Source organism: Rana temporaria, chromosome 5, assembly GCF_905171775.1.
Source record: "Rana temporaria chromosome 5, aRanTem1.1, whole genome shotgun sequence".
NCBI lineage: Eukaryota > Metazoa > Chordata > Amphibia > Anura > Ranidae > Rana > Rana temporaria.
The window spans coordinates 314,589,877-314,616,035 of record NC_053493.1 but is presented as its reverse complement, the minus strand read 5'-3'; the positions used below and the strand labels follow the sequence as shown (position 1 = coordinate 314,616,035).

The window sequence follows — 26,159 nt, the reverse complement described above, 5'->3', positions numbered from 1 at the left end:
GCGCGATGTCGGGGCTGAACAGAGATTTTGACCGGCATGGTCTCGGCTGGCCGGACAAGCTATCAGACGGCGCTTGCGCGGAGTGACGTCACGACTCGGGATATCGGCGATATCACGAGAAGGAAGAAGGTAAGGAACAAAACAAACAGAGAGACGCATTGGGGATATAAAGATAGATATGTAAATAGAAAGAGTGAAATTTGGGTTTACAACCGCTTTAATGGTTATCTTTGTGTAATTTTTTAATGCTGCTCTTTGTGAGCTGTATGCCTGGGGACCCTTGAGGTGGTGTTACTTTAGATTCAGGTCCGTGTCCCCCCAAGACACACAGACTCTGGAAACCCTGTGAATGCCATATTAGAAAGAGTGACTGATTCATACTGCTGGGACACATACTGTTAGGAGATGCTGATGTCAACTCCAGCCCCCTGTCTGTCTGTTGTCTGTTTTAATATAAATGAGTCTAGTATAACTTCTCAAAGTCTTTCACCCATTGTTGCTTGTAATAATTAACCCTTCAATTGTATTAACGAGTTCTGTGTTGATACGTATGATAATGTGTATTGTAGTTAGGGAGTCACATTGGCTGCTTTAAGGGATACGTTAATTAGCTCATGTTAATTTATGTTTCTGTGTATTAGAGTAATATGAGCAGGCGGTAGGAAATTCCTCAACTGTATATAAGACTTGTATTCTGGTTCTAATAAACTGTCTGATATTTTACCCTACACTGAGCTACGACTAGTGAATAGGAAAGCTAAGGGGTGTTTGGATGGTGTGGTTCCGGACAGAGGAAGCATTTACGGCCGATAGACAAATCTTGAGTACGGGGTCCATCACAGAGGTAATCTGTGTGATTTCCTCTTGAATTTCTTTGATAGATTCTCATTTATCTCCTCTTCACTATACTCACTGACCAGATGATCCCCCCATATGTCATCAAGTGATTCACTTTCCTGCAGCAACAGATTCAGATCTCAAAGAGCTCTGAAATCTGCTGCCTTTGTTAATTTGTTTGGTATACATTCAGTACTTTTCTAGCAAATAGGTTGATATCTTTAATTGTTTCAAAATTGTTCATACTAGTGTTTGGACTAAAATATAAACCTAATGATGACATATGTTACTCTGCCTGTGTTAGTATATGAGAGGATAGGTTGATAACAGTTTTGACTACAAAGGGCTCTATCCCCTTTTGTATTATTGGTGATGGTGCATTTACTTTGTCACAAAAATCATCTAATTTAGTTTTTTGTATCCTTGGAGTAGTTCCAGGATCTTTTTTGGTGATTTTACCATGAGTTGAGGTGAGATTTTTTTATACCGTATATACTCGAGTATAAGCCAAGTTTTTCAGCACATTTTTTTGTGCTGAAACTAAACCCCTCTCTTGGCTTATACTCGAGTCACCTTTTTGCGCCTGATCTCCCGGACTTTGGGGACCCGGTAGCGGCCGGCCTTAGGTCCCCTGGACCCCAAACATGGCACACATGTAGCCCCACTCTTCCTCTACAAGTTTGTTGTCCAAGGGGCCTTCGGCCAGGGAGCACACTTTTTTTTTTTTTTTTTTTTTTATTTATTTTTTTTAAAGCCAGGCACCCCTTCCATAGACTCCCATGTTAAATGATAATTTCTCCAGTGACTTTGGGGACCCAGTACTGGACAGTCGTAGGTCACCTGGACCCAGATCTTTGCACACATATAGCCCCATTTCTCCTCTACAAGTGTGCAAAGTTTGTTATCTGGGGGACCTACGGCTGGGGAGTACCGATTTTTCAAACCTGGGCACCCCTTCCATAGACTCCCATGTTAAACGTTAGTCTAGTCATGGGCACATTGAGGCATGCACATGGACACCCTAGGTCACTCGAGTCAATAAATATTCCCAGTTTTTTGTGGTAAAATTAGGTGCCTCGGCTTATATTCGGGTCGGCTTATACATGAGTATATATGGTACTTCCATTTGGTGCACCATTATTCCTTATAGTGTTACACCCACCACCTTTACCACCATGTGATGATTCCATCTGCTGAATTTCCATAGTACGCTTTTTATTAGTCTGTTGGATTTCCCCCTCCATTTCATGCTGTTTAAGATGACCTGTATGTGAGGAAGCTGAAGAGGAAGAATTATATGGTGTATCAGATAGATAATCACTGTTTTTGTTACTTTCCTGACTCTTATCAATGAACTCTGAAAAGCTGATTTTATGGTGAGTACAAAAGAATACCACCACAAAATCCTTTTCTTTTAGTCCATTGAGGAATATAACTCCCTCTACTTTTATGCTCTCATTCCCTATTTGGACTGGTACAAGTAAGCATGTAGAAGTGGTTATTGGCTCAAAGGGGCTGGCCTTCAGTTGTCTATGTGCCTAGCGGCCATTTCTTTTGTAGGCAGCAGTAAACCCCAATAAGATTTTATCATGCTGTGCCGCTCAATGGACTCCAAGAAATTGATTTTTTAGGCCTCATGCACAGTGGGCGTTCTAAAAACACTAGTAGCGTTAGCTGTAGAAAGCTGTAGCTGTAGAATGAGTTTTGCAGTAGTGATTTTTAGCAAAACTATACTCCCACAAAAGCTTATGGCTCAAAAATGCTAATAAACGCTGAATAGCCAAGTTTTTCAGCTTTTTTTTTTTTGCTGAGTTGGAGCATTTTTTACAGGTGAAAAACTCCTTTTACAACCCACTAGTTCTGGTGTTTTTTTTCCAGATAGAAAACGCCCCCAGCCAAAAAAAACTAATAGCATATGTGTGCATGGACATAAGATAACATGCTGGGGAGTTTTCTGGCTGCAGAAAAAAGTCTGAAGCCAAAAATAGCTGTAAAAACGTCCAGTGTGCACAAGGCCTTACAGTGAGTGCAAAGATCCTATTTTTACTGAATTTTTTTTTTCTTTGTCACATTGTCTTGTAGGCCAGTATAATGGAAAAAGCAAACCTCTGCCTGAGTACCATGTAAAGATTTCTGGATTTGATGAAAGGGTATGTGTTCTTTTTATGTCCATCTCTCAGTTTAGACGCATTCAAATTATATGAATATCACAGCAGCATATGGGGGTAACTGCTTGACCACTTCAGCCCCGGATTTGCTAACTTCCTAACCAGGCCATTTTTTGCGAATCGGCACTGCTGCACTTTGACAATTGCGCAGGCTTGCGATGTTGTACCCAAACAAAATGTATGTCCTTTTTTTCCCACAAATAGAGCTTTCTTTTGGTGGTATTTGATCACCCCTGCGGTTTTTATTTTTTGCGCTATAAACAAAAAAAGAGCGACAATTTTGAAGAAAAAAAACAACACAATATTTTGTACTTTTTCTTTTAATAAATATCCCCCAACAAAAATATTTCTTCATCAGTTTAGGCCAATATATATTCTTCTACATACTTTTGGTAAACAAGTCGCAATAAGCGTATATGGATTGGTTTGTGCAAAAGTTATAGTGTCTGAAAAATAGGGGATAGATTTATGGCATTTTTATTATTATTTTTTTCTACTATTAATGGTGGTATCAGGATTGCGGGCAGACAGATCAGACATTTAAAAAAAAAAATTGGGACCATTGACTTTTACACAGCGATTAGAGCTAAATATAGCCACTGATTACTGTATAAATGTCACTGGCAGGGAAGGGGTTAACTGTGTTCGTTCCCTAGGTGTGTTCTAACTGTGGGGAGGATGGAACTAACTAGAGGAGGAGACCGATCAGTGTTCCTATATACAGTAAAACCTTGGTTTGAGAGTAACTTGGTTTGAGAGTGCTTTGCGAGACCAGCAACATTTTTTAATACATTTTGAAACTATACAAACGGTGTCTTGATATACAAGTAGCGTCATGTCACACCTGAGTATAAAAGAGAAGCGATGCGCCTCTAAGTGTAGTAATATGGTTACATTTAATGAAGGTAAAACATTTAGCAACATATTGCTACACTCTGTAGCTCCTGCTGGATTTTGCTTCTAATCCCCTTGTGGATGGACCTTTTATGGTTACACAACCTATCACATTGCTATAATCTTTTTATATGGACTATAAACTGAAGGACCTATGAATAAATGGTTGTGGAACGAATCATCTGAGTTTACATTATTTCTTTTGGGGAAATTTGCTTTGTTATACAAGTGCTTTGGATTACAAGCATGTTTCTGGAACGAATTATGCTCGCAATCCAAGGTTTTACTGTACTAGGAACACACAATCTGTCTCTACTCTGACAGGATGTGGATCTGTGTGTTGACACACACACATCCACGTTCCTGCTCTGTCACAAGCTATCGCAGGTGCCCGACCGAAACACGGCGGGCACCTGCTAAATCGTCTTAACCACTTCAGCCCCGGACCATATTGCTGGTCAATGACCGGGCCACTTTTTGCGATTCGCCACTGCGTCGCTTTAACTGACAATTGCGCGGTCGTGTGACGTGGCTCCCAAACAAAATTGGCGTCCTTTTTTTCCCACAAATAGAGCTTTCTTTTGGTGGTATTTGATCACCTGCGGTTTTTATTTTTTGCACTATAAACAAAAATAGAGCAACCATTTAAAAAATATATATATATTTTTTACTTTTTGCTGTAATAAATATGCCCAAAAATATAGAAAAAATATATTTTTTTCCTCAGTTTAGGCCGATACGTATTCTTCTTCATATTTTTCGTAAAAAAAATCGCAATAAGTGTTTTATTGGTTTGCACAAAAGTTATAGCGTCTACAAAATAGGGCATCGTTTTATGGCATTTTTATTAATATTTTTTTTTTACTAGTAATGGCGGTGATCAGTGATTTTTATCGGTACTGCGGCCTTATGGCGGACACTTCGGACACTTTTGACACATTTTTGGGACCATTGGCATTTTTATAGCGATCAGTGCTATAAAAATGCATTGATTACTATAAAAATGACACTGGCAGGGAAGGGGTTAACACTAGGGGGCGAGGGAGGGGTTAATTATGTTCCCTATAGTGTGTTCTAACTGTATGAACAGACGATCAGGCATTTCTCCCCCTGACAGGACCGGGAGCAGTGTGTTTACACACACACAGCTCCCAGTTCTCGCTCTGTAACGAGCGATCGCGGGTGCCCGGCGGTGATCACCGTCGGGCACGCGCATCGGGACCAGGGGGGTGCGCGCCCCTATTGGCTGATTGGCGAGATGACGTATAGCTACGTGATCTTGCGCAGCCGTGCCGACCTGCCGCTGTATAACTGCGGCGGCTGGTCGGCAAGCAGTTAAAGGAGGGACGTATACCTACAGCAATTTGCGTAGCTGTGCCAACCTGCCTCAGTTCATATAGTTCATTTGGGCCAAGCTGGCCCAAGCACATTATTTTACACACGAACAGGTGCTTCTCCTAAGTTTGCTGTATAAATTGTACTATATGAAGCCTCCACTACTACAGTATACAGCACTGTGTTCCAGCGTAGGGATGGAAACGTCTCTTTCCACACCCTGAACAAAATCAAACTGGGCTTAATGCTGCTCAACCATTCATAGTAAATTGTCATGTCATCGCCTGCCTCTCTGCCTTAGTCAGAGGAAGCTTTGTATTTATTCAGAGAACACGAGGCTGCCTATAAATGGCAGAGCAGCCTTCAGCCCACCTCAGTTTGGTTCAGCGTGTGGGAAGGGGAGTTTTCATCCTGTAGTCACAACACAGCACTGTATACTCTATGTAGCCAAGGTGCCATACAATTTTTATATACAACCACAAAGAGTAATCAGCACTCTAAGTTGATTACAACACTACAATGCCAAATCAATACTTAATGCAGTTATCAGCCCTCAAAATTTCCACTCGCCTGCTAGCATTTGGCGAGTGGATTTAAGCTGGGGGCGAGTGATGACAGGGCTGCATGACCAATGTCCCTTCAATCTGTGCCTACACTTAGAGCCCCGATGCGATTGGCGGCCGAAGAGGAAAGGTGCATGCTCGGGAAAAGTAGTCTGGTGAGCCGAACACAGGCAGAGCAGTACACAGGTGCTCTCCTTACAATTCTCATTAAGCCATGGGACCTAACAGTATGACCTCTCTGAGCCTGCCCCCCTCCCCCCGACCAATGTAGCTGGAGAGCAGGGAGTAATGAGTCAGGTGGAGGATTGCAAAAATTACCACTCCGGGTGTCCCAGGTAGGCAGTGCAGCGCTCACTGAAAGTTGCCTTGACATGAGAGTGGCAGCCTTCCAGTTTGTGCAGTTTTCTTCTCCTTGTGCTCTATGTAGGTGTCCAGCAGTTCAGCCTGAACACTGTGAGCAGACTGGTCTCAATGTGTGCTGTGCAGGGGGTCAATGTGCGCTGTGCTATGGTGTCAACGGCTGTGCAGTTGTGTGGATCTCGGCGCTGGATTGTACTCCCTCCCGCTGTGCTGCAGATCCTCTCCTCACTGCCAGCCTGAATAAAAGTGGGAAGTGGGGACATGCAAGCGTGGAGCCGCACACACAGGCTCCTGATGATGAGATGAATAGGAGAGGGAGAGAGAGGATGGATGGATGGGAGTTGCAGAGGAGACAGCAAGAGAATGGGGAAGAGATCCAGTTCTAGTGCCCTGTCCCTCTGGTCTGTCCCCAGTGCCCTGTCCAATTTTGTTAAAGTTATTTTGGTAATATTTAATTGTGTAACTTGATTCTGCATAAAACATTTAACAGTGTCATTCCATGAGATAATCTACGAGGGAGTGTTTAGGGGCGCAATTAGGCGTGGAGCAGTGTATGAATTAGGTGGGGCAACTGGTGGCGAGTAACTCTTGAGGCCTGGCTAGTAGCTCAGGGCTTGAAATTTTGAGCCCTGCAGTTATAATATCTCAAAACAATCATATAATAAAAACTGTGCACTAAAAGATATCGTACAACACAGTCTGTGTCAAATATACATGCACATGTGTCAAAGTCCCCCCGTGCTGATATGACCTCTTTTTTGTGTTTGCAAATATTTCAAGTGGTTGGTAAACCCTTGCATATACCCAGTGACGTGAATCAGCTGGAGCTCCCTCCCCTGTCACATTTTTTCACTTGGTGTCAGGAAAACATGGCAGAAGTGATTCATGCTGATAGCAGAGGAACAAAGCTGCAGACATAAATGACACTTGGTGCTCTTAACTGAGATAAGTACACACATTATGGAGGGATATGCTTTGCCAATATTTCATGTCTGAGGTTTACAACTAGGGTTGTTCCGATAACACTTTTTTAAGACCGAGTTCAAGTACCAATACTTTTTTTTTAAGTACTCACCGATACCGATACTTTTTTTATTGTCATGTGACAGTGACACTTTAAAACTTGTTGTCTCAGTTTAGAAGTCCTTTGATAAAAGATACCAGCCAGTCTGCAGGTTTTAATGGCCTGTATTGTTGTCTGCAGCATGGAAGTGTATGCTGACCACTGATGGGCACAAGGTGAATATCATGGTGGTGTTTTATTTTATTTTATGTGGTTGATGTCCTTTGTGGCCCTTTTTGGGAACATGGATCTCTGTGGTTACTGTAATGTCACTATTCCATTATTATTTTTTACTGTGTGTTAGTACCATTTTGGAGGACCATGACCTACCCAATCCGATACCTGGGAGAGAGAGAGAGGCAGCGTCAGTGGCGGCTGGTGAAGTTTTAGGATGGGGGGGCGCAAGACCCCGCCCCTCCACATTTGGTCCCTCCCACTTCTTATAAGCCACACCCCCTATAGAATACACCCACTCTGTCCCCTGTATTCCACTTGCTTCCACTCATAGTGTCAGGAGTATACAGCTCAGCATCACAGCACAGAGTATATAGCCCCAGCATCACAAATCATGGTATATAGCACAGCCTTACAGATCGGCGCAAACAAACTAAAAAATTACACTGTTAGTTATGAAGGACTCTAAATGGGCATGAGATTACCAGAGACTGTGCACATACTGCACGAGATTACCAGAGACTGCGCACATACTGCACGAGATTACCAGAGACTGCGCACATACTGCACAAGATTACCAGAGACTGCACACATACTGCACAAGATTACCAGAGACTGCGCACATACTGCACAAGATTACCAGAGACTGCGCACATACTGCACAAGATTACCAGAGACTGCGCACATACTGCACAAGATTACCAGAGACTGCGCACATACTGCACAAGATTACCAGAGACTGCGCACATACTGCACAAGATTACCAGAGACTGCGCACATACTGCACAAGATTACCAGAGACTGCGCACATACTGCACAAGATTACCAGAGACTGCGCACATACTGCACAAGATTACCAGAGACTGCGCACATACTGCACAAGATTACCAGAGACTGCGCACATACTGAACGAAATTACCAGAGACTGCGGACATGCTGCACAAGATTACCAGAGACTGCGGTCATACGAGACTGCGGTCATACTGCACAACATTACCAGAGACTGCGGTCATACTGCATTACTTGTCCTGCGACTTGGGACTTCAACGTTGCATGACAAGTCGTACCCCATGTTTTCCAATGAGAACCATTCATATCTGTGCGACTTCAAGTCACAGCGACTTCAAAGTAGTCCCTGCATTACTTTGGTCCCACTTTGATGCAACTTGAGGTCCATAGACTTCCAGAATACACAGGCATTGCTTTAAGTCGTATCAAACTTTCAGACTGTGTTAGCCTGAAAGTCGCAAGATTCTGCCACAATTTTTTGCTGCGATTTTGCAGTGACTTGAAGCAATGTCTGTGTATTCTGGAGGTCTATGGACCTCAAGTCGCATCAAAGTGGGACAAAAGTAATGCAGGGACTACTTCGAAGTCGCTGTGACTTGAATTTGCACAGATATGAACGGTTCTCATCGGGTCCGACTTGTCCTGCAACTTTCCAGTCCCAAGTCGCAGGGCTCCTCTTTACATTATGGTACACCTTTACAATACAACCATAATATACAACACTGCCCCCTTTTACACGGAAGCCCCCCTTTATATTGCAGTCCCCCTGTTTACATTACAGCCCTCATTCTAAATTACAGCTTTCTTTACATTACAGCACCCTCTTTTACATCATAGCCACCCCTTAACTTTGCAGCCCCCCTTTAAATTACATTATAGCAATTTCCTTTACATTAGTCCTGATTTGCATCACACTCCCTCCATATACATCACAGTAAAAGTCATCAGCCTGTGCACTGCCTGATCCCCACCCATCCACCTCAGAGCCTGTTATTGTAGTTAGACTGCTGGGACTTGTAGTTCTCCATCTTCTCCTGGGGCTCATGGAGAAGATGGAGATTGGAGAACTACAAGCCCCAGCAGATTATACATACAATAAGGCTCTGAGGTGGATGGGTGTGGATTGCATGCACCTATCAATCCCCTGAGGATGCAATCCACCACACCCATCCACCTCAGAGCCTTATTGTATGTAAAACCTGCTGGGACTTGTAGTTCTCCAATCTCCTTCTCCATGAGTTCCAGGAGAAGATGGAGAACTACAAGTCCCAGCAGTCTAACTACAATAATAGGGTCCGAGGTAGATGGGTGGGGATCAGGCAGTGCACGGGCTGATGACTTTGGGGGCAATCAAGTCAATCCATACTGAATTCACACGTGACAATGCCATCGACTTACCTTAGCAGCTCCGCTCCGCTCGGGCAGTGTAAAGAGATGTGAGCTGCCACGTGACGTCACTTCCGTTTTTCGTCTGTAAGACGAATGGCCGGAAGTAATAGTAATGCTCCCGGCGCCCATAGTGGCACGGGAAGCTTATCAGCGCTTTTCAATGCGCTCAATAGGTGGGATAAAAGCCTGCAAATGAAGCGCCATGTATGCAATCTAAAGATTGCATTGACGTGGCGCTTCATAGGGCAATGGTGGCCGGCGCTCAATACGTATTTTAAGTAAAGGAATTTTTTTTTTTAAGTTTCTTAAAGGGGCCACTGAAAAAAAATATATATATATATCGTATTTATCGCGGTATAACGTGCTCCCGCGTATACCGCGCACCCCTAAAGTGGCCCCCAATCCTGTGGAAAAAATGTTTTTTTGTTTTATTTGTACTTAGTTTTGGTGTCTTGCGCGGCGTCCTCTTCGGCGGGTCCGTCTTCGGCGGGTTGGGTGTCCTCTTCGGCGGGTTGGGTGTCCTCTTCGGCGGGTCGGGTGTCCTCTTCGGCGGGTCGGGTGTCCTCTTCGGCGGGTCGGGTGTCCTCTTCGGCGGGTCGGGTGTCCTCTTCGGCGGGTCGGGTGTCCTCTTCGGCGGGTCGGGAGTCCTCTTCGGTGGGTCGGGTGTCCTTCTGCGGCGTCCTCGCGTCCTCCCCGCTCGTTTCCCGCGCCGAGTTTGAATACTGCGCCGACATATACAGAGCGCAGTACACTCGTGTATTGTCGGCAATGCTCGGCTACCCGCGCTGACGTCCAGGACGTGAGCGCGTAAGGAGCCGAGACTGCCCGACTATACCCGATAAATATATATATAAGATCTCTCGTCCGTGATCATTTAGTGACTCAAAATACATAAGTTATTAGAGTAAACTAATTAGTGAAGCCAAAATGAACCTATTTGAGAAAATAGACTGTGGAATAAGAAGATCAAATAATACATTGGTGGGAGGATCGCTACATGAATGGACATTAAGTTAAAATTTAATAGTGAGTAAGACATTATAATGAGAAAGTCAGTGAAAACAAAATATACCCGAGTGTACTGCGCTCGTTGTATGTCGGCGCAGTATTCAAAACTCGGCGCGGGTATCGGCGTATACCGCGCACCCACGATTTTGCCCTGATTTTCAGGGCAAAAAAGTGCGCGATATACGCCGATAAATACAGTATATTTTTTTTTTATGTGCCTACAGGAGGCGGGCCGCCACTGGGCAGCGTGTAATGCACAACCTACCCAATCCGATACCTGGGAGAGAGAGAGAGAGAGAGAGGCAGCGTGTAATGCACGACCTACCCAATCCGATACCTGGGAGAGAGAGAGAGGCAGTGTGTAATGCCTGTGTCCGTGTAAAATGCTCAGACGGCAGCCATCCAGTGTACAAAAGCCGCGCCGCCTCCTCCTCGTCCGTGATAGGTGAACTCAGTTTCCCAGCAGTGAGTTAGTGTTCCGCCTATCACGAACATCCTCTCATCCTCGTCCATAGGATGAGAGGGTGTCCGTGATAGGCAGAACACTGACTCACTTGCTGGGAGTGTTCCCCTATCACGGACCGTGAAATTTAATACATTGCATAAACCTTAGCCATGCACATATCAAATACCTCTTGACGTGTAAAATCAAATTAAAACGTGCCAATAATTTATTATTTTTCTTCCTCAAATAGTCCAAATAAACTGATCTAGTGCTTCAGTGCAAATAAAGTAAGATGATGCTTTCTTAATCTCACAAATCCTCAAAAGTGCTTATATAAATTCACCAGAGCCCTTTTTTTTACACTGAGGCACTTGAAAAACTGCCAGTAAAAACACTGTGCACTTTTGAAGAGCTTTCCAGGTGCTTTTGAAGAGTTCAATTCATTTCAATGGAGAGGGGTGTTTTTTCACCGCTCTGTCAGCGCACTGCCCCAGTGTGAAAGCATTCATTGATTTTAATGGAAATACGTTTTCATAAGCTTTTCAGACGCTTTTTTTTTAGCGTAAAAGCACCTCAGTGTGAAAGTGGTCTAAGTGCTCTCCTTTTAGGTACAGTATGTGCTCACATTTAAGTTTGGCCAAAGCAGCCTTTTAGTCACCTTGGACTAATGAATCATGTCTTCCTCCTTTCCATCCTGTCAGTTTTTCTCCACCATTGCTCAATATATATGTAAGAAAGAGGAGCTCTAAATAGTGCTTGTATCTTTTCAAAACCAAATACATTTATTAAAATAAATTTAACAAACTCACATTTAACAGGTGCTCCAGGGACCAACTATGTACAACATGTAAAATTGTGAATCCACCACACTGCTACAGCTCCGTGCCACTCAGAAGATGATGGTTTGACAAGACGCTGAGATCATCTTCGGAGCGGCACAGAGCTGTTGCAGTGTGGTGGATTCACAATGTTGTACATAGTTGGTCCCTGGAGCACCTGTTAAATGTGAGTTTGATAAATTTAATTTAAAAAACTTATTTAGTTTTAAAAAGATATAAGCACTATTTGGAGCTCCTCTTTCTTACACACAGTGGCTATAAAAAAAACTACACACCCCTGTTAAAATGTCAGGTTTCTGTGATGTAAAACAAATTGACAAAGATAAATCATTTCAGTACTTTTCCACCTTTAAATTGGAGGTTCACCCTAAAACAATTATCTAACATTACATCCAGCATACTGCTGACATGAACAGTATGCTGGTCTTTTTTTTTTTTTTTCTCCGTACATACCATTTAATTGTTATTTTCACCCAGGCTTCCGGGTTCTGATTCCCGCGGGACTGGGCGTTCCTATTGAAAGCTTAGCTGATTGAAGTCTGGTGAAAATCTTCCCATGGCGCATAAAGCGTGTCACCAGTTTTCCGTAAAGAGACGACGCCTGCGCCCGCCGTGTAGAGCTGACTGCGCAGGCGCCATATAGAGCCGACTCGGAGGTCGGCTATTTACGGAAAACTGGTGACGCGCTTTATGCACCATGGGAAGATTTTCACCAACAAACTGATATTTTTTAGGTGAAGGGAAGAAAAATAGAAAATTAATATAATACGGTTGCATAAATGTGCACACCCTTTAAACTAATATTTTGTTGAAGCACCTTTTGATTTTATTAGAGCACTTAGTCTTTTTAGGTATGAGTCTATATCAGCATGGCACATCTTGACTTGGCAATATTTGCCCACTCTTCTTTGCAAAAACACTCAAAATCTGTCAGACTGCAAGGGCATCTCCTGTGCACTGCCCTCTTCAGATCACCCCACAGATTTTCAGTGGGGGATTCAGGTCTGGGCTTTGGCTGGGTCATTGCAAACCGAGTCAGAATTTAAAAGAAAATAGTTTGTATTGTGAAAAAGCTTGTTAACCGCGTTACTCGCAATTCAAGGTATTACTGTATACTTCTTTTCATTATTACATGGCTAGTTCATGACTAGTTTGACTAGCCAAAAAATAAATAAAAAAAATTGTACATGTAGAATTGTTGGGTTTTATCCCAACAAAAAAAAACAGTTTTTAAGAGTTCCTTCACCTTTGCTCAGCATAACATAAACCTGCAAATTTAGGCACATATCAGGAATGTGCTAAATTTGTAATGTACCACCTGTTGAAACTGGTACCCATGATCCTACGGTAATAAAACTACAGAAAAATGTAAGCATTTGTTGAAACTCGTGCAGCAATGTGCATCAGGAACACACATTACTGCACACATATCAAGTGAAAAAGGACAAGGCATTACGTTTACAATACTCTGCTTGTAAGTATAGTATATTTGCTTTCTGTAACTATTTATTAGAGTTATAGTACTAAATGAATGGGCTAATCCAGTTGTGTTGTTATGGATAGGTAGATGAGTTGCCCAGTGAAGTAGAAGTGCACTAGAATAAAAACTTGCACAGATCAATGTTTAGAATGACCTGATTCACTACATTTTTGAGAATATGTTACCCCAACATTTCATATTCCTGATATGTACCTGCTGTACCATGTATTTGTATGAGAAAGTATATCTTTCTCTTTGTATTGCTTCTTTTGTGTCAAATCCCTAGTGATCCTGCTAGTCCTACTGCTTCCTTTTTTTTTAAACTAACCCCTATAGGCATGAGAGCTAATCATTGTCAGTTTTCTGGTGTTGGGACCTCAGCCTGCTCTCCTCCAATGATCAGACTTCTGCTGACACTCCCAACCCCAGCTTTCTGAGCTCCTTTTGCAGCTGAGAACAGAGGTTATGTGATCATTTATAAAAAAAAGTGAAAACATTTGTTTATAATGTTTTTATACGTGTACACAAATGTTTTGCCTTTCTATTTTAAACTGAATGGGTTGTTTTACAAGGTGAGAGTTTATATATGCTTTTAAGTCTTTGTTTGCCATTCTTTATGAATAAATGACTTTCTTAATTTGAATGTAAGGTTAAAGTTATGAGTTCCATCAGAAAACCCAAGCGTATTGTTATCCGAGGAAATGATGAGCGGGACTACCCATTTCTGGTGAAAGGCGGTGAAGATCTGCGCCAGGACCAGCGCATTGAGCAGCTTTTTGATGTCATGAATATTATCCTTTCCCAGGATGCAGCTTGTAGCCAGAGATATATGCAAATAAAGACATACCAAGTGGTACCCATGACCCCACGGTATGAGTACCTCTATCTTCTTGGTTCATGATTTATTTGTATTTAATTTCATGTATTATAAAAACTGTTTGTACAGCAGAACAAAATCACTAATTAATCTTTCTTTCCCATTTCTTTAGAATTGGAATTATTGAGTGGCTGGAGAACACATGTACTTTAAAAGATTTCATTTTAGGAGCAATGACTGAAAAGGAAAAGGAAAATTTCCATGGGTATTACTTTCTATGCACCACATACTAGCTCGTTATGAAATACTTACCTTAGAACGAGGCGTCGGTATCTAATCCCGGTCCACGCCGAGGGAGCTGACATTTTGCAGTTGGCGTGTCTTCCGGGTTCTCGGCTCCGGAGCTGTGAGTGGCAGGAGCCACGATGACGTCACTCCCGCGCATGCGCGTGGGATTCTTCCCAGTAAGGTCGGCCGGACCTTCAGCCGTGCATTCACAGCGCATGCGCCACTGACGTCAGCGGCTGCATGCAAGGTAAATATCTCCTAATCCGTACAGGTTTAGGAGATATTAATTTTATCTACAGGTAAGCCTTATTATGGGCTTACCTGAAGGTAAAAATAAAAATGGGTTTACAATCACTTTAACTACAGACTAAATAATGTACACTGATTTTGGTTATTTTCACCCAAAAAATGCAGCAAAATAAATTTTGGCCTAAATTTATGAGGAACATTTATTATTTAAATTATATAACAAATAAAGAAAAACGCTTATTTTTTCAGAATGTTCTGTCTTTTTTGTTTGGCAAAACAATAAAAAGCCTAATGGTGATTAAATACCACCAAACAAAAGCACTATTTGTGTGAAAAATATGATAAAACTTTTATCTGGGTACAGTTTTGCATTAATGCACAATTGTTATTTAAAATGTGACCGCTGAAACCTGAATTTGTCTGGGCAGGAAGGGTTAAAAAATATAAATCCTTAGTGATTATTTCTTGATTGGGGCCCTAAAAATGCTATCCATTGTTTTTTTCTTTTTGTGATTTATATACCGTATTTGCCGACGTATAAGACGACCCCCTAATTTTCCAGGTAGCCGGAACAACCGCTGACAGAAACAACAGCTGACGGAAACAGTCTTTTTTCAAATCTCACTGTGCCATTACATGCCCCACTGTGCCATTACATTACATGCCCCCACTGTGCCATTACATTACATGCCATCACTTGCCCCCACAGTGCCATCACTTGCCCCCACAGTGCCATCACTTGCCCCCACTGTGCCATCACTTGCCCCCACTTTCCCCCCCACTGTGCCATCACTCACGTTTTGCAGCTTCTGGCTTCCAGGCCGGTGACAGTCTCCGTCTGCTGCGAGCGTCCATAATTTGAAAGCCGCGCCTTCTTCTCAGACTGTCCTGTGATAGGCGGAACACAAATCTTCCCAGCAGCGCCTCTGTTCTGTGTTCCGCCTATCACGGATGTCCTCTCGTCCGAGGATGAGAAGAAGGCGCGGCTTTCAAATCATGGACGCCCGCAGCAGCACGGAGACTGTCACCAGCGTATAAGACGACCACCGACTTTGGATGAATTTTTTTGCATCCAAAAAGTCGTCTTATACGCCGGAAAATACGGTATTAAAATTGAAGATGTTGTATGCTTAACATTGCAAAACTGTGATTGTAGAATAAAGAGATTCTGGATGAATTTTGTAGACAAACGTCTTTTGGTCAGTTTACCATGTATTTAACAAACATTCTATCCCCCTTGGGGATATTTCCTGTGAAATTCTGTTCAATGATAACAGGACAACTGTGATGGGAAATCTCCCAAAAAGGTATACATTTAGAAAATAGGATTTTTGTACTCACCATAAAATCCTTTTCTCTGAATTTCATTGACGGGCACAGCACTTTTTTTGTAAGTTCTTTATTTCTCTATAAGTCCATGGACAGACACAGCTCCTTAAATCTTGACAAGTGGGTTATGTTCCTGTTCACAGGAGAGAACTAGGCAGAAACATGTTGGATAATTAAATACATGTTACTTTAACAGAGTTAACCCCCCTCCCCACAGCCTCAGTTTCTTTCTGCCTAGCAAGGAGAAGGGCGTATGGCTACCTTTGGGCCCAGCGCCCTGAGGAAATTTTTATTTTATTTTATTCTTGAAAAATCTTCTATCAACTGTCAGCTGAGAGACAGGCCGGATAATATAGATCCTTGTAGTCTACTCAGTCCGACCAGCAAGCGTGGGCACACCTTTGCAAAGAGGCTGGGTCTGCCACACCATATCCCATGACTCCTGGGGTGGCCGCCGAGCTTTGCTCCGAGGTCCACATATGACTGGGCTGTGGTGTTGTCTCACTCACAGTGGACCGGGCCGACAACTACCTCCATTGCGGTTGTAGTTCTGTCAGGAATGCATCAGCGAGTCCTCACTCGGACGGGTAAGTACAGTCCCTCCCGCTTCAAGGGGTTGGTACGGCTGGGCATTCCTGGGGTTCTGGGGTCCTCTTCTCCTCCCTTCCCTGCTCCTTTCCCTCTGCTGCATTGCTAAAGCACGCTGTCTGGGGGGGCTTCCTGAGGGGGCTGTGTTATCTGGCATTTTTTATTGTTTGTACTGGGTACTTTCCTGTGGGGGTTTTCACTGTAAAAGCCCTAGGAAGCTTTCCCTGTTAAAATGCAGCATTTTGGCCAGCGCTGTCGCCATTTTTTTTGAGTGATTTTCAAATACATTGAAAACTCTCATTGGTGGCCATTTTGTCGTAGCCACGCCATGTGCAGCCTACATTGCGGTCGGCCATTTTCCTGTGGCCGCGTTCTGAACGCTCGACGGCCATCTTTGTGCAGTCCTGACCCCTAGTGCTGTATCCTACGGCGCGCACACAGGTCCCTGCAGATGCCGCACAGTTCCTCCTCCCCCCCCCCCCCCCCCCGGTTCTTTGCTCCAGGGGGCCCATGCCTGAAGCTGTGTAAGGGGCCCCATAATTCCTGATGGCGGCCTTGGCTGAGAGCGGTGGGCAGCGCTGGGCAGTCTCCTCCTGAGGTGAGTCCCCTAGGTACCCCTGGTCAGCGCAGCAAGTGGGTAAGATGCCCTGAATAGGGCCCTAGGAGCGTCAGTTATTTGTTAAGGCAGGTGTGTATCTGGTCCTTCCCCAACATGCTGGTGGTAGCAGCACCTGGGATTCCCACAGAGGCTTGTTTGTTAGCCCTGGACGCTTTTGTGCCAGGGTGGGGGTGGACTGCGGACGGGGCGAAGGTTTAAAGAGTGCCCCCTCCCCCCGTTATCTCCGGGGGAATGCTCTGTTATGGAGCCATGGACCAGGTACCTGAGTCGGTGCAGGTTAAGGCATTTATGGGTGCGCTTCTCACTGCTGTAAGGGACTCTCTTAAGCTGGATGATGCAGCTGGGTTTCCGCTGAGGGCTCGGTCTTCTTTGGATCACACAAATCAGACCGCTCTGTGTAGGTTTTTTCCTTCTGTGCCCTTCTTTGATAATTCTAAGATGCGGAATGAGAAAAGCCGCTGAGGGCTTTTTGTAGTCCCTTACCGCCTGGCGGTTCAGTGCCCCTTTGAAGAGAGCCCTTTCAAGAGGTGGGCTTCTCCTCCGGTGGTGGACCCTCTGGGTGCTATGTATAGGTGACCACTCTCCCCATTGCGGGATGCCCCCGCTTGTATGGATCTGACTGTTAGAAGATCCAAAGTACTGGCCCTTTTCGTGTTTACAATGCTGGGGTCTGACTTGCGGGCTATTGTGGCCACCACTCTGGCTTCTCAGTCACTCACGGAGTGAGCATTTTGCACCAGACAGTGGAGGAGCACCGACTCTCTCCCGAAGTTATTAGGCTAGCGGACCTGCTGGTCCAGGGCCTCGTATTGGTCTGTGATGCTTCATTGAATGCTGCGCCCTGGTTATTCAGGGCTTCTGTTTCAGAGATAGTTTTATGCGCATGGTGGTGTAGTGGTTAACTCCATTACTTGGCAGAAAGAGAGTCATTGATTTCGATTCCGGACACTGACACCAATCTGCCTAGAGCTTGCATTGTCGCTCCCTGTGTTTGCGTGGGTTTCCTCCAGGTACTCCGGTTTCCTCTAACCCTCCAAAAACATGTGTGCATACACCTACTTAATAGACATACACACTATGTGTGTGTATTATTAAAGGCCAACCCTCCCAGGATGACAAAGGCTCAGCTGGGGGATTAATCCGTCCCTGTGTGCGTAATCCGATCAGTGAACCTAAATAATAAATAAATAAATGTAAATAAGTAAATTGATGAATAAACACCATATATGTGAATCCAAAAACGTACAGTGATAGATAGATTGGTTATATCTATAACCAGTGAACTAAATGAATGTTAGTGACACTAAAGTCCATAAGTGTTGGTTTCTTTTAGGATCTTCAAAGTATCTTCCACCACACCAAAGTGTTAAGTGAATCCTCCACCCTTCAGAAATGCGCACTCACCACAACAATAGGCCTCACACTCACGTGCTAGGCATAAAAGCATAGACAGGACCACTCAGATCAAATGATAGGAATCCGTTCCAAACAGTGTAATCCAAGAATGTTTCCACATAAATGATGAAGAAAAAAGTGCACAATAGTGTAATACCGTAAAAGCAGCTTTAATAAAACACCATGAAAAAGCTCTTCAAAATATGCACTCACAAACAAACTCTTTAAACAAGCAGTGAATCACTCCAAATCAAAACAAGGTATTGCCAATGTCTTTTCCAGGTGAACCAGTGGTCACGGCGGACCGACGAACAGCCTGAATGTACTCACAGCCCTTGTAGCGCGGTGTATTAAATAATACTTCCTGATGTCAGCTCAATGTATTCTTTATTTATTATTTATCTTTAGCGCTGCTTTATATATTTATTGATATGCAAAAAAGGGAAGAGATCGCGCTAAATAAGTGATATATAAACATAAATAGTGACATAAAGTTCAAATGAATAATCAGTCCCGCCACAAAGGCAAGTAAAATAAAATCTCCCAGGTGATGAACTCAATCCACAAGGAAAAGTGCTGGACAGAAAGATCCTCCACCAACGAAATAAAAGCCTCTTACCAAATATAATTGATCTCCAGATTAAAGGAGATCAAACAGCGCATAAGAGACAGAGATGGATAATATCCCATAGACAGCAACAGCGATGAAATCCTGGTAACTGTCTTTACAGATGCATCTCTCGATAGGTCATCCAGGGGTATAAGAAACAGAGAGACCTCGCATAGCGTAATTCCGTCTTAGTTTAATATTTGGTAAAAGTGAAAAGACACTTGCATAGCATAGTAGATAAACGAATAAAAATATGAGCCGGCCCGCTCGATACACAGCCTGTATCAGGTAGACAATACGCGGTGACGTCAGAACGCCGCCTCCCAACGTTTCGTTGCGATAGGACTTGGTCGCGATAGGACTTTTTTTTATATATTTATTGATACACCGTTTCACAGATAGTTATCACTATACGTATATATAATTTATTTCAATTTATTCACCCAATAGCAGCAGCTAGTATTGCTCAATTAGTTTTTTCTCCAGCTGAGCGCAGTGGGGGTAGTTAAGTAGGCGGCCTTTTTCTTCACTACCAACTTGTTCAGTTCAGTGTACCTCCCTGCTCTCTAACCAGTGGGTCTGCGAGGTGGTCTCTTCGGATACTAGATATGGTTTACTCCTATCCACAGACCAGAGTTCTTTCCTTGTGTCTTCCTCTCCCGGCTTGTCGGTCTGCCTTGGGCAGTGTGGGACTTGCTAAGCTGCGGGGTAATTTTACCTTTCCTGCAGGACAGGAGATTTGGGGGTTTTCTATGGGCCTTCGGCCCTGAATACCTTTGTGAACGTTGGGTAGTTCCGCAGGGACGCATACATGCATGTCCCGTTTTACACATGTCACAGAATTTTTCTGTGCTTCGTGATGGGGGAGGGCTTCTGTCAGTCTGTGGTCCTCCCTTTTAATCTGGCGTCAGCACCAAGGGTTTTCACCTAGGACCTCACACTTATCCTAACTTTGTTGGGACGGCGAGGCTTTGCCTCGTGGGCTACTTGGACGACCTTCTTCTGAGAGCAGCTTCTGTCTCAGACCTAGTGGATGTGGTTATAGCCATTCAGACCCTCCGAAGATTTGGGTGGGTGCTAAACATTTGGAGCCGGTCCTGGTTCCGACTCAGCGTTGGAGTATCTAGGGTTGATCCGGACTCCTCGTGGCAAAGGTCCTTCTTCCCCTGGAGAAATTCTCTTCAGTCTGCGGTGAAGGTATTGGCATCACACTATCGGTCTTCTCTCCGAGTACATGCAGGTCCGGGGCCTGTGGGTAGCCTCCTTTAAGGCGGTACTGTATGCCCAGTTCCACACTTGGGTTTTCCGGGGGAAATGCTGTCCAGGTGATAAAAACCTCTTGTCTCTGAAATCATCAGATTCAGTGCGCCACCTAGTCAGTCTTTCTGAGTTGGTGACGGAGTTCCCCGACTCTTCGGTCCAGGAAGTTGTTTCTTCCTTCCAGTGGTCAGTGTTTATGATGGACTCCAGCCTCACGGGTCGTGGGGGCACCTGGGGGGTCCAGTCGGCCCTGAGTCACTGGACTTGCGTGGACCTACGGCCACACCCCCCTGAAGGTGCCCACTCTCGTCTGATCTCGGTAGCTACCAGGGTCCGGCCTGGTTAGTACCTGGGTGGGAGGCCGCCTGGGTGCTGTGGACCTTGTCTACCGTTCCTTGTCCTACTATTTGGGTGATCAGGCTATGCTTCTCCTCGTGTTCAAGGAGGTTGCAAGGTCATCCGATCTGGTTTCAGCCAGACAACGCCACGGCCGTGGCTTCGGTCTAGCATCAGGTATACTGGCAGGCGGACTACTGGAGTCACCAGATGCTGTACCAGGGCGACTGGTATTTGTGCTTGGGGGTGTTTCAGCTCCCTTGCAGGAGTCTCACAGGGCAGGAGAGATTATAGCTCAGCGGTAGACTGCCTGCCCTGCATGCTTTTGACTCTGGGTTCAAACCCAGGAAAGTCTGTGTCGTCACGTGACCAGGGCTCGCCGTGGGCTTCTCCACTCATATCTCCTGGCTGCTCGTCTCCACCGCAAGGGGGTCAAAGTTAGTGGCCAGGTCTAGTACAGAGACGCGTCAGTCGCGCTGGTGGCCCGGTGTGGTCTGTATCGGCGGCTTTATGCCGTTCCTCCATTGTTGTTTCTTCCTCGGCTGCTCCATGGAGTGGAGGCTGAGGGGATCCCGATGGTTCTAAGCGCTCCAGATTGACCGTGGCGTCCTTGGTACGCCGATTTCGGGCACCTCATAATGGAGGTACCCTGGCGATCGCCAGGGCGGGAGGTCCTTCTATCTCGAGGTCACATACTTCCTCCTGTTGCACAGTCACTGACTTGCTCAACAGGGCTATTGGTAGCCAGACTTTAAGATACCGGGGTCCGACTCGGTCATCTCAACCATGCTGAGGGCACGGTAGTCTTCTTCCGGAGGATCTACTGTCGCACCTGACAGGCTTTCATCTCGGTGTGAAGAGATGTCCACGGACGTACTCGGTGGCCAGGATCCTGCTGTTTTTACAGCTTGGAGTGGATCTCAAATTGCTTAAAGCACCGTTGGGGGCAGATTTTAGCCTTGGCTGTGTTCTTTCAGTGGCCTTTTTGCGGCCCGTTCCCTGGTGGGTACATCTTTGTGCAGGGGGTGTGTCATATACTTTCCCCTCTTGGCCCATCTCTTCCCCCATGAGTTTTGACTCTAGTGCTCTCGGTTCTTCAGGAACCTTCCCTTTGGGAAACATCAGAGAGATTCTTCTCTTGACACTATCTCAGAAGGTGGCCCTTTTAGTGGCCTTTACCTCTGTTAGAGGGGTCTCTGAGCTGGCGGCCTTGTCTTGCAAGCTGCCATGCTTGATCCTCCATAAGGATTAGGTGGTGGTGCGCCCGCGACCTTCCCTTCTCCCAAAAGTGGTTTTGGCCTTTCGCCTGAATAAGGGCATTGTTCTTCCACTATGTCCTCGGCCAGCGCATCCTACGGAGGTTGCTTTTCATACTTAAGTCGTGGTACGCGATTTGCAGGTGTACCTGCCTGCTACGACTCCATTTTGGAGCTCTGACCCTCTTTTGTGTTGGTGTCTGGTCCACAAAAGGGCCTGGTGGTCTCATCGACCACCCTTTCTCGGTGGATCAGGCAGACCGTCATACAGGCCTATGCTCTTAGGGGGCCGGCCCCCCTTTTTCCGGTCACAGCACTTTCGACCAGGGCAATTGGTGCTTCCTGGGGTTTTTTTCCGACATCATGCGTCGGTCTTACAGGTGTGCGAGACGGCGACTTGGTCGTCCGTTCAAGCATTTTTCCAAAATGTACATGGTTGCTGTGAGTGTATCTTCTGATGCTTCTTTTGGCCGCTAGTTTTTGCAGGCGGCCGTTTAAAGTTGCACCTCCTCCGTTGAGCAGCTCTGCTTGTTTTGGGGTGAAGTTTAAATTAGTTTTACTGATATATTTCCCACCCCTTGTTTTTCACACTGCTTGGGGACGTCCAAGATTTAAGGAGCTGTGTCCGTCCATGGACGATAAGAGAAAATAGGATTTTTTGTACTCACCGTAAAATCCTTTTCTCTGACGTCCATGGACGGACACAGCACCCACCCCTCCTTTTTAGGTTTGTACTGCTTGTTACGAACTGAGACTGCAGTCTGGAGGGACCGCCCCCTGGGCGGGGCTGTTCAACTCTGTTAATGTAACATGTATTTAATTATCTAACATGTTTCTGCCTAGTCCTCTCCTGTAAACAGGGAACATAACCCACTTGTCAAGATTTAAGGAGCTGTGTCCATCCATGGACGTCAGAGAAAAGGATTTTACGGTTATTACAAAAAATTCTATTTTTTCATCGGTCAGGGCCCCATGGGTTGACCCTCCCAGGCCGACTAAAGGCTCAACTGGGGAACTGAAGCGTCTCTGGGTACGTAAGCCAAACATGCCGACACCCTAACTCGCCAATGTATGTAGCCTTCCCCGCCCGTCTCTTGGGTGGGGGGATGGCTTTGCAGGTTCACAGCTCGGTGAACCTCCCTGCTCTCTGACCAGTGGGTCTGCGAGGTGGTCTCTTCGGAGTACTAGATAGGGTTTCTTCCTATCCACCGAACAGATTTTTTCCCTCGAGTCTCCCTCTCCTTCCGGCTCGTCGGTCTGCCCTGGGGCAGTGTGGGACTTGCTAAGCTGCAGGGTAATTTTACCTGTCCTGCAGGACGATAAGTTTGAGGGATTCTATTTGAATCTGTTCGGTCCCTAAGATGGACGGGGTCCGTCTGATTTTGGGCCTCAAAGTCCTAAATGCCTTTGTGAACATTGGGTAGTTCCGCATGGAATCCATTCGTTTGGTGTTAGCTGCGCTCCATCCGGGGGACTTTCTGGCTTTTCTGTGCTTCCCGATTGGGGAGGGCCACTGTCAGTTTGTGGCCCTTCCTTTTGATCTAGCGTCGGCACCAAGAGTTTTCACCAGGGTGGTTGTACTTATCCTAGCTTTGCTGGGACAGCAAGGCTTTGCCATCATGGGCTACTTAGACAACTTTCTTCTTAGAGCAGCTACTAGCTCATAATTATTGGAGGATGTGTTTATAGCCATTCGGACTCTCCAAGAATTCGGGTGGGTGTTAAACATTTTGAAGTCCTGGTTCCGACTCAGCGTTTGGAGTACCTAGGGTTGATTCCTCGGTGGCAAAGGTCTTTCTTCCCCTGGAGAAATTACAGACTCTTTAGTCTGCGGTGAAGGTATTGGCATCACACTTTCGGTCATCTCTCCATTTTGCATGCGAGTCCTGGGCCTGTTGGTAGCCTCCTTCGAGGCGGTACCATATGCCCAGTTCCACATTCATGTTTTCCAGTGGGAGATACTGTCCAAGTGGTACAAATCTCTTTTGTCTATGGATCATCAGATCAGGTGAGCCACCTAGTCAGAGTCTCTCTGAATTGGTGGCTGAGATCCCCGACTCTTTGGTCCGGGAAGTTGTTTCTTCCCTTCCTGTGGACGGTGATTACGGCGTTTTTTGGAGCCTCTAGACAGGCTGAGTTCATGGTCTGGGCGACTAGGTTGAAAAGTTCTCGAAGACGATTTCGAGCTTTTGCGAGTAGGTTTGAGAAATGTTCTTTTTTTGTATTAAAGATTTCTTTATGATATTTCTTAGTGATTAATTTATAATTCGCGTGATTTTCCTTTGTAGAGTTTCTTCTCCAGGCACCTTCCGCTCTCCTGCGTTCTTGCTTCAATGGCGTGAGCTTGTCATTGAACCAGCTGGCGTTGTTTTTACGGATAAGTGCTCTACGTTTTGGGGCGATTATATCTGCAGTCTGTAGTAAAGCTTTGTTTATGGAGTTAAGCATTTCTACTGCTGATTGCGTTTGTTTAGTTTTTGTCATTTTTTTTAATAATGCGATTTTAAAATGTTCTTAGTGGAGTTTTTTTGGGGATCTTGTCCAGTATGTCATTGCCTGGTTTACGGGTTCTGGATAGTATTGGAGGTTATTTTAAATTTAATTGCATGATGATCTGTCCAAGGTAAGGGTCTAATTTCTGAAATGTTGACATCCATATCCTGTTTGAAGATCAGGTCGAGGACGTGACCTGAGGCATGCATGGGCGCGCATATCAGTTGCTGCAGACCTAGTCCTTCCAATTGGTCAATGCAGGCGTTGGCTATGGGATCTTGTGAGGAATTGGCCCAGAGGTTGAAGTCCCCGAGTAGCAGGAGGTGTTTGACTTTTAAGGTGTAAGTAGTGATGAATTCTGTCAGCGACGTGAGGAGATGCGTCTTTGGGCCTGGTGGTCTGTAGCATAGTAAAATGTGGACCGTGTCCTGGGGTGTTGTTTGGAGTTGTAGAGTGAGTGTTTCCATGAACGGCAATGAGGTCTGTAAGTCTGGTTTGGTGAGAGAGAGGTGCGATTTTTAGATCGCTGCTAGGCCTCCTCCTCTTTGCCCAATTTTGTTTTCGGTTAGAATACCATAGTTCTCTGGCACAAGTTCACCGAGGATGGTGTTGCAGTCTGATGTTAGCCAGCTTTCTGTGATGAAAAGGCAGTCTATGTTGTGTTGGGTGATGAAATCATGGATTTCCTGTCTGTGTTTGACTGCAGATCTTGTGTTGATCAGGGCGCATGATAGTTGTTGTATCTGAGGTGATGCCCTCTTGTTTTTGATGATCGCCTGTTGATCAATTCTTAAAAGTTGTTCTTTCCGTAGTATTTTTTGAACGGCGATTGGTAGTATAGATGCTGCGTTCCTTAGGTCACGGATGTTTGTTGCTGAATATTTCATGTTGCGAGTGGTCCGGAAAAAGTCGCCAGGTGAAAGGGGTGAGTGGTGGCAATAACGCTGGCGATGATGGTGGGGATGTCTGTGCGACGAGGAAAAAAAAAAAAGAGGGGGGGTTGATCCCTGACTACCCTCCTAGTTGATCCAGAGGAAGGCAGAAAAAAACCTGCCAAGCATTGCCAATATGCTGCGGCGGGGGGAAAAATTCCGTCCTGATCCCTCTATGGGCGATCGGGTAACCCTGGATCAACTTTCTATGTTGACAGCGGTCTGGGGTCTTGCCTGCTGGTCAGTTGACCGGGGGTCCCACTGGTTCGAGATGGCCCTGGCGGTGATTGTCAGATGGTAGTGATTGGCAGTACAGTGGCGGGGGGGGGGGGTAATTTTTATTGGGGGAGAGAAACAGATGGGGTGCTGCAAGAGTGACAGTGCTGGGTATAGCACTATGTCTTCTCCTTGCCCGCTTGTCCCCTGTGTTTCTGATTACCCTGAGGGGGGGATCTCTGCTGGTTGCTGATATTGTTGAAGTTGACTGATTTCTAAATTTTGTATGGTTGAGGGGAGGTGAAAGCTCACAGAGCTGGCTTTGGGTGGACCAAGATGGCCGCCGGACGGTACTAGGCCCGAGCCGCAGTCTTTCCTGCGGTGGGTGGCCAATCGTCCACTCGTGAGGAGCTCTGGGGACAGGCGG

At 45.3% G+C, this 26,159-nt stretch overlaps 1 protein-coding gene across 1 annotated transcript in view; it reads left to right on the top strand.

Annotated features, from left to right (window-relative positions):
• Positions 1–26,159, top strand: part of PRKDC (protein kinase, DNA-activated, catalytic subunit) — a 677,570-nt gene that overhangs the window by 608,768 nt on the left and 42,643 nt on the right. Inside the window, exons 79-81 of the mRNA XM_040354170.1 lie at positions 2,920–2,987; positions 13,994–14,214; positions 14,334–14,426. Of these exons, the coding sequence (XP_040210104.1) occupies positions 2,920–2,987; positions 13,994–14,214; positions 14,334–14,426 (382 nt within the window). The remainder of the gene's footprint in view (positions 1–2,919; positions 2,988–13,993; positions 14,215–14,333; positions 14,427–26,159) is intronic.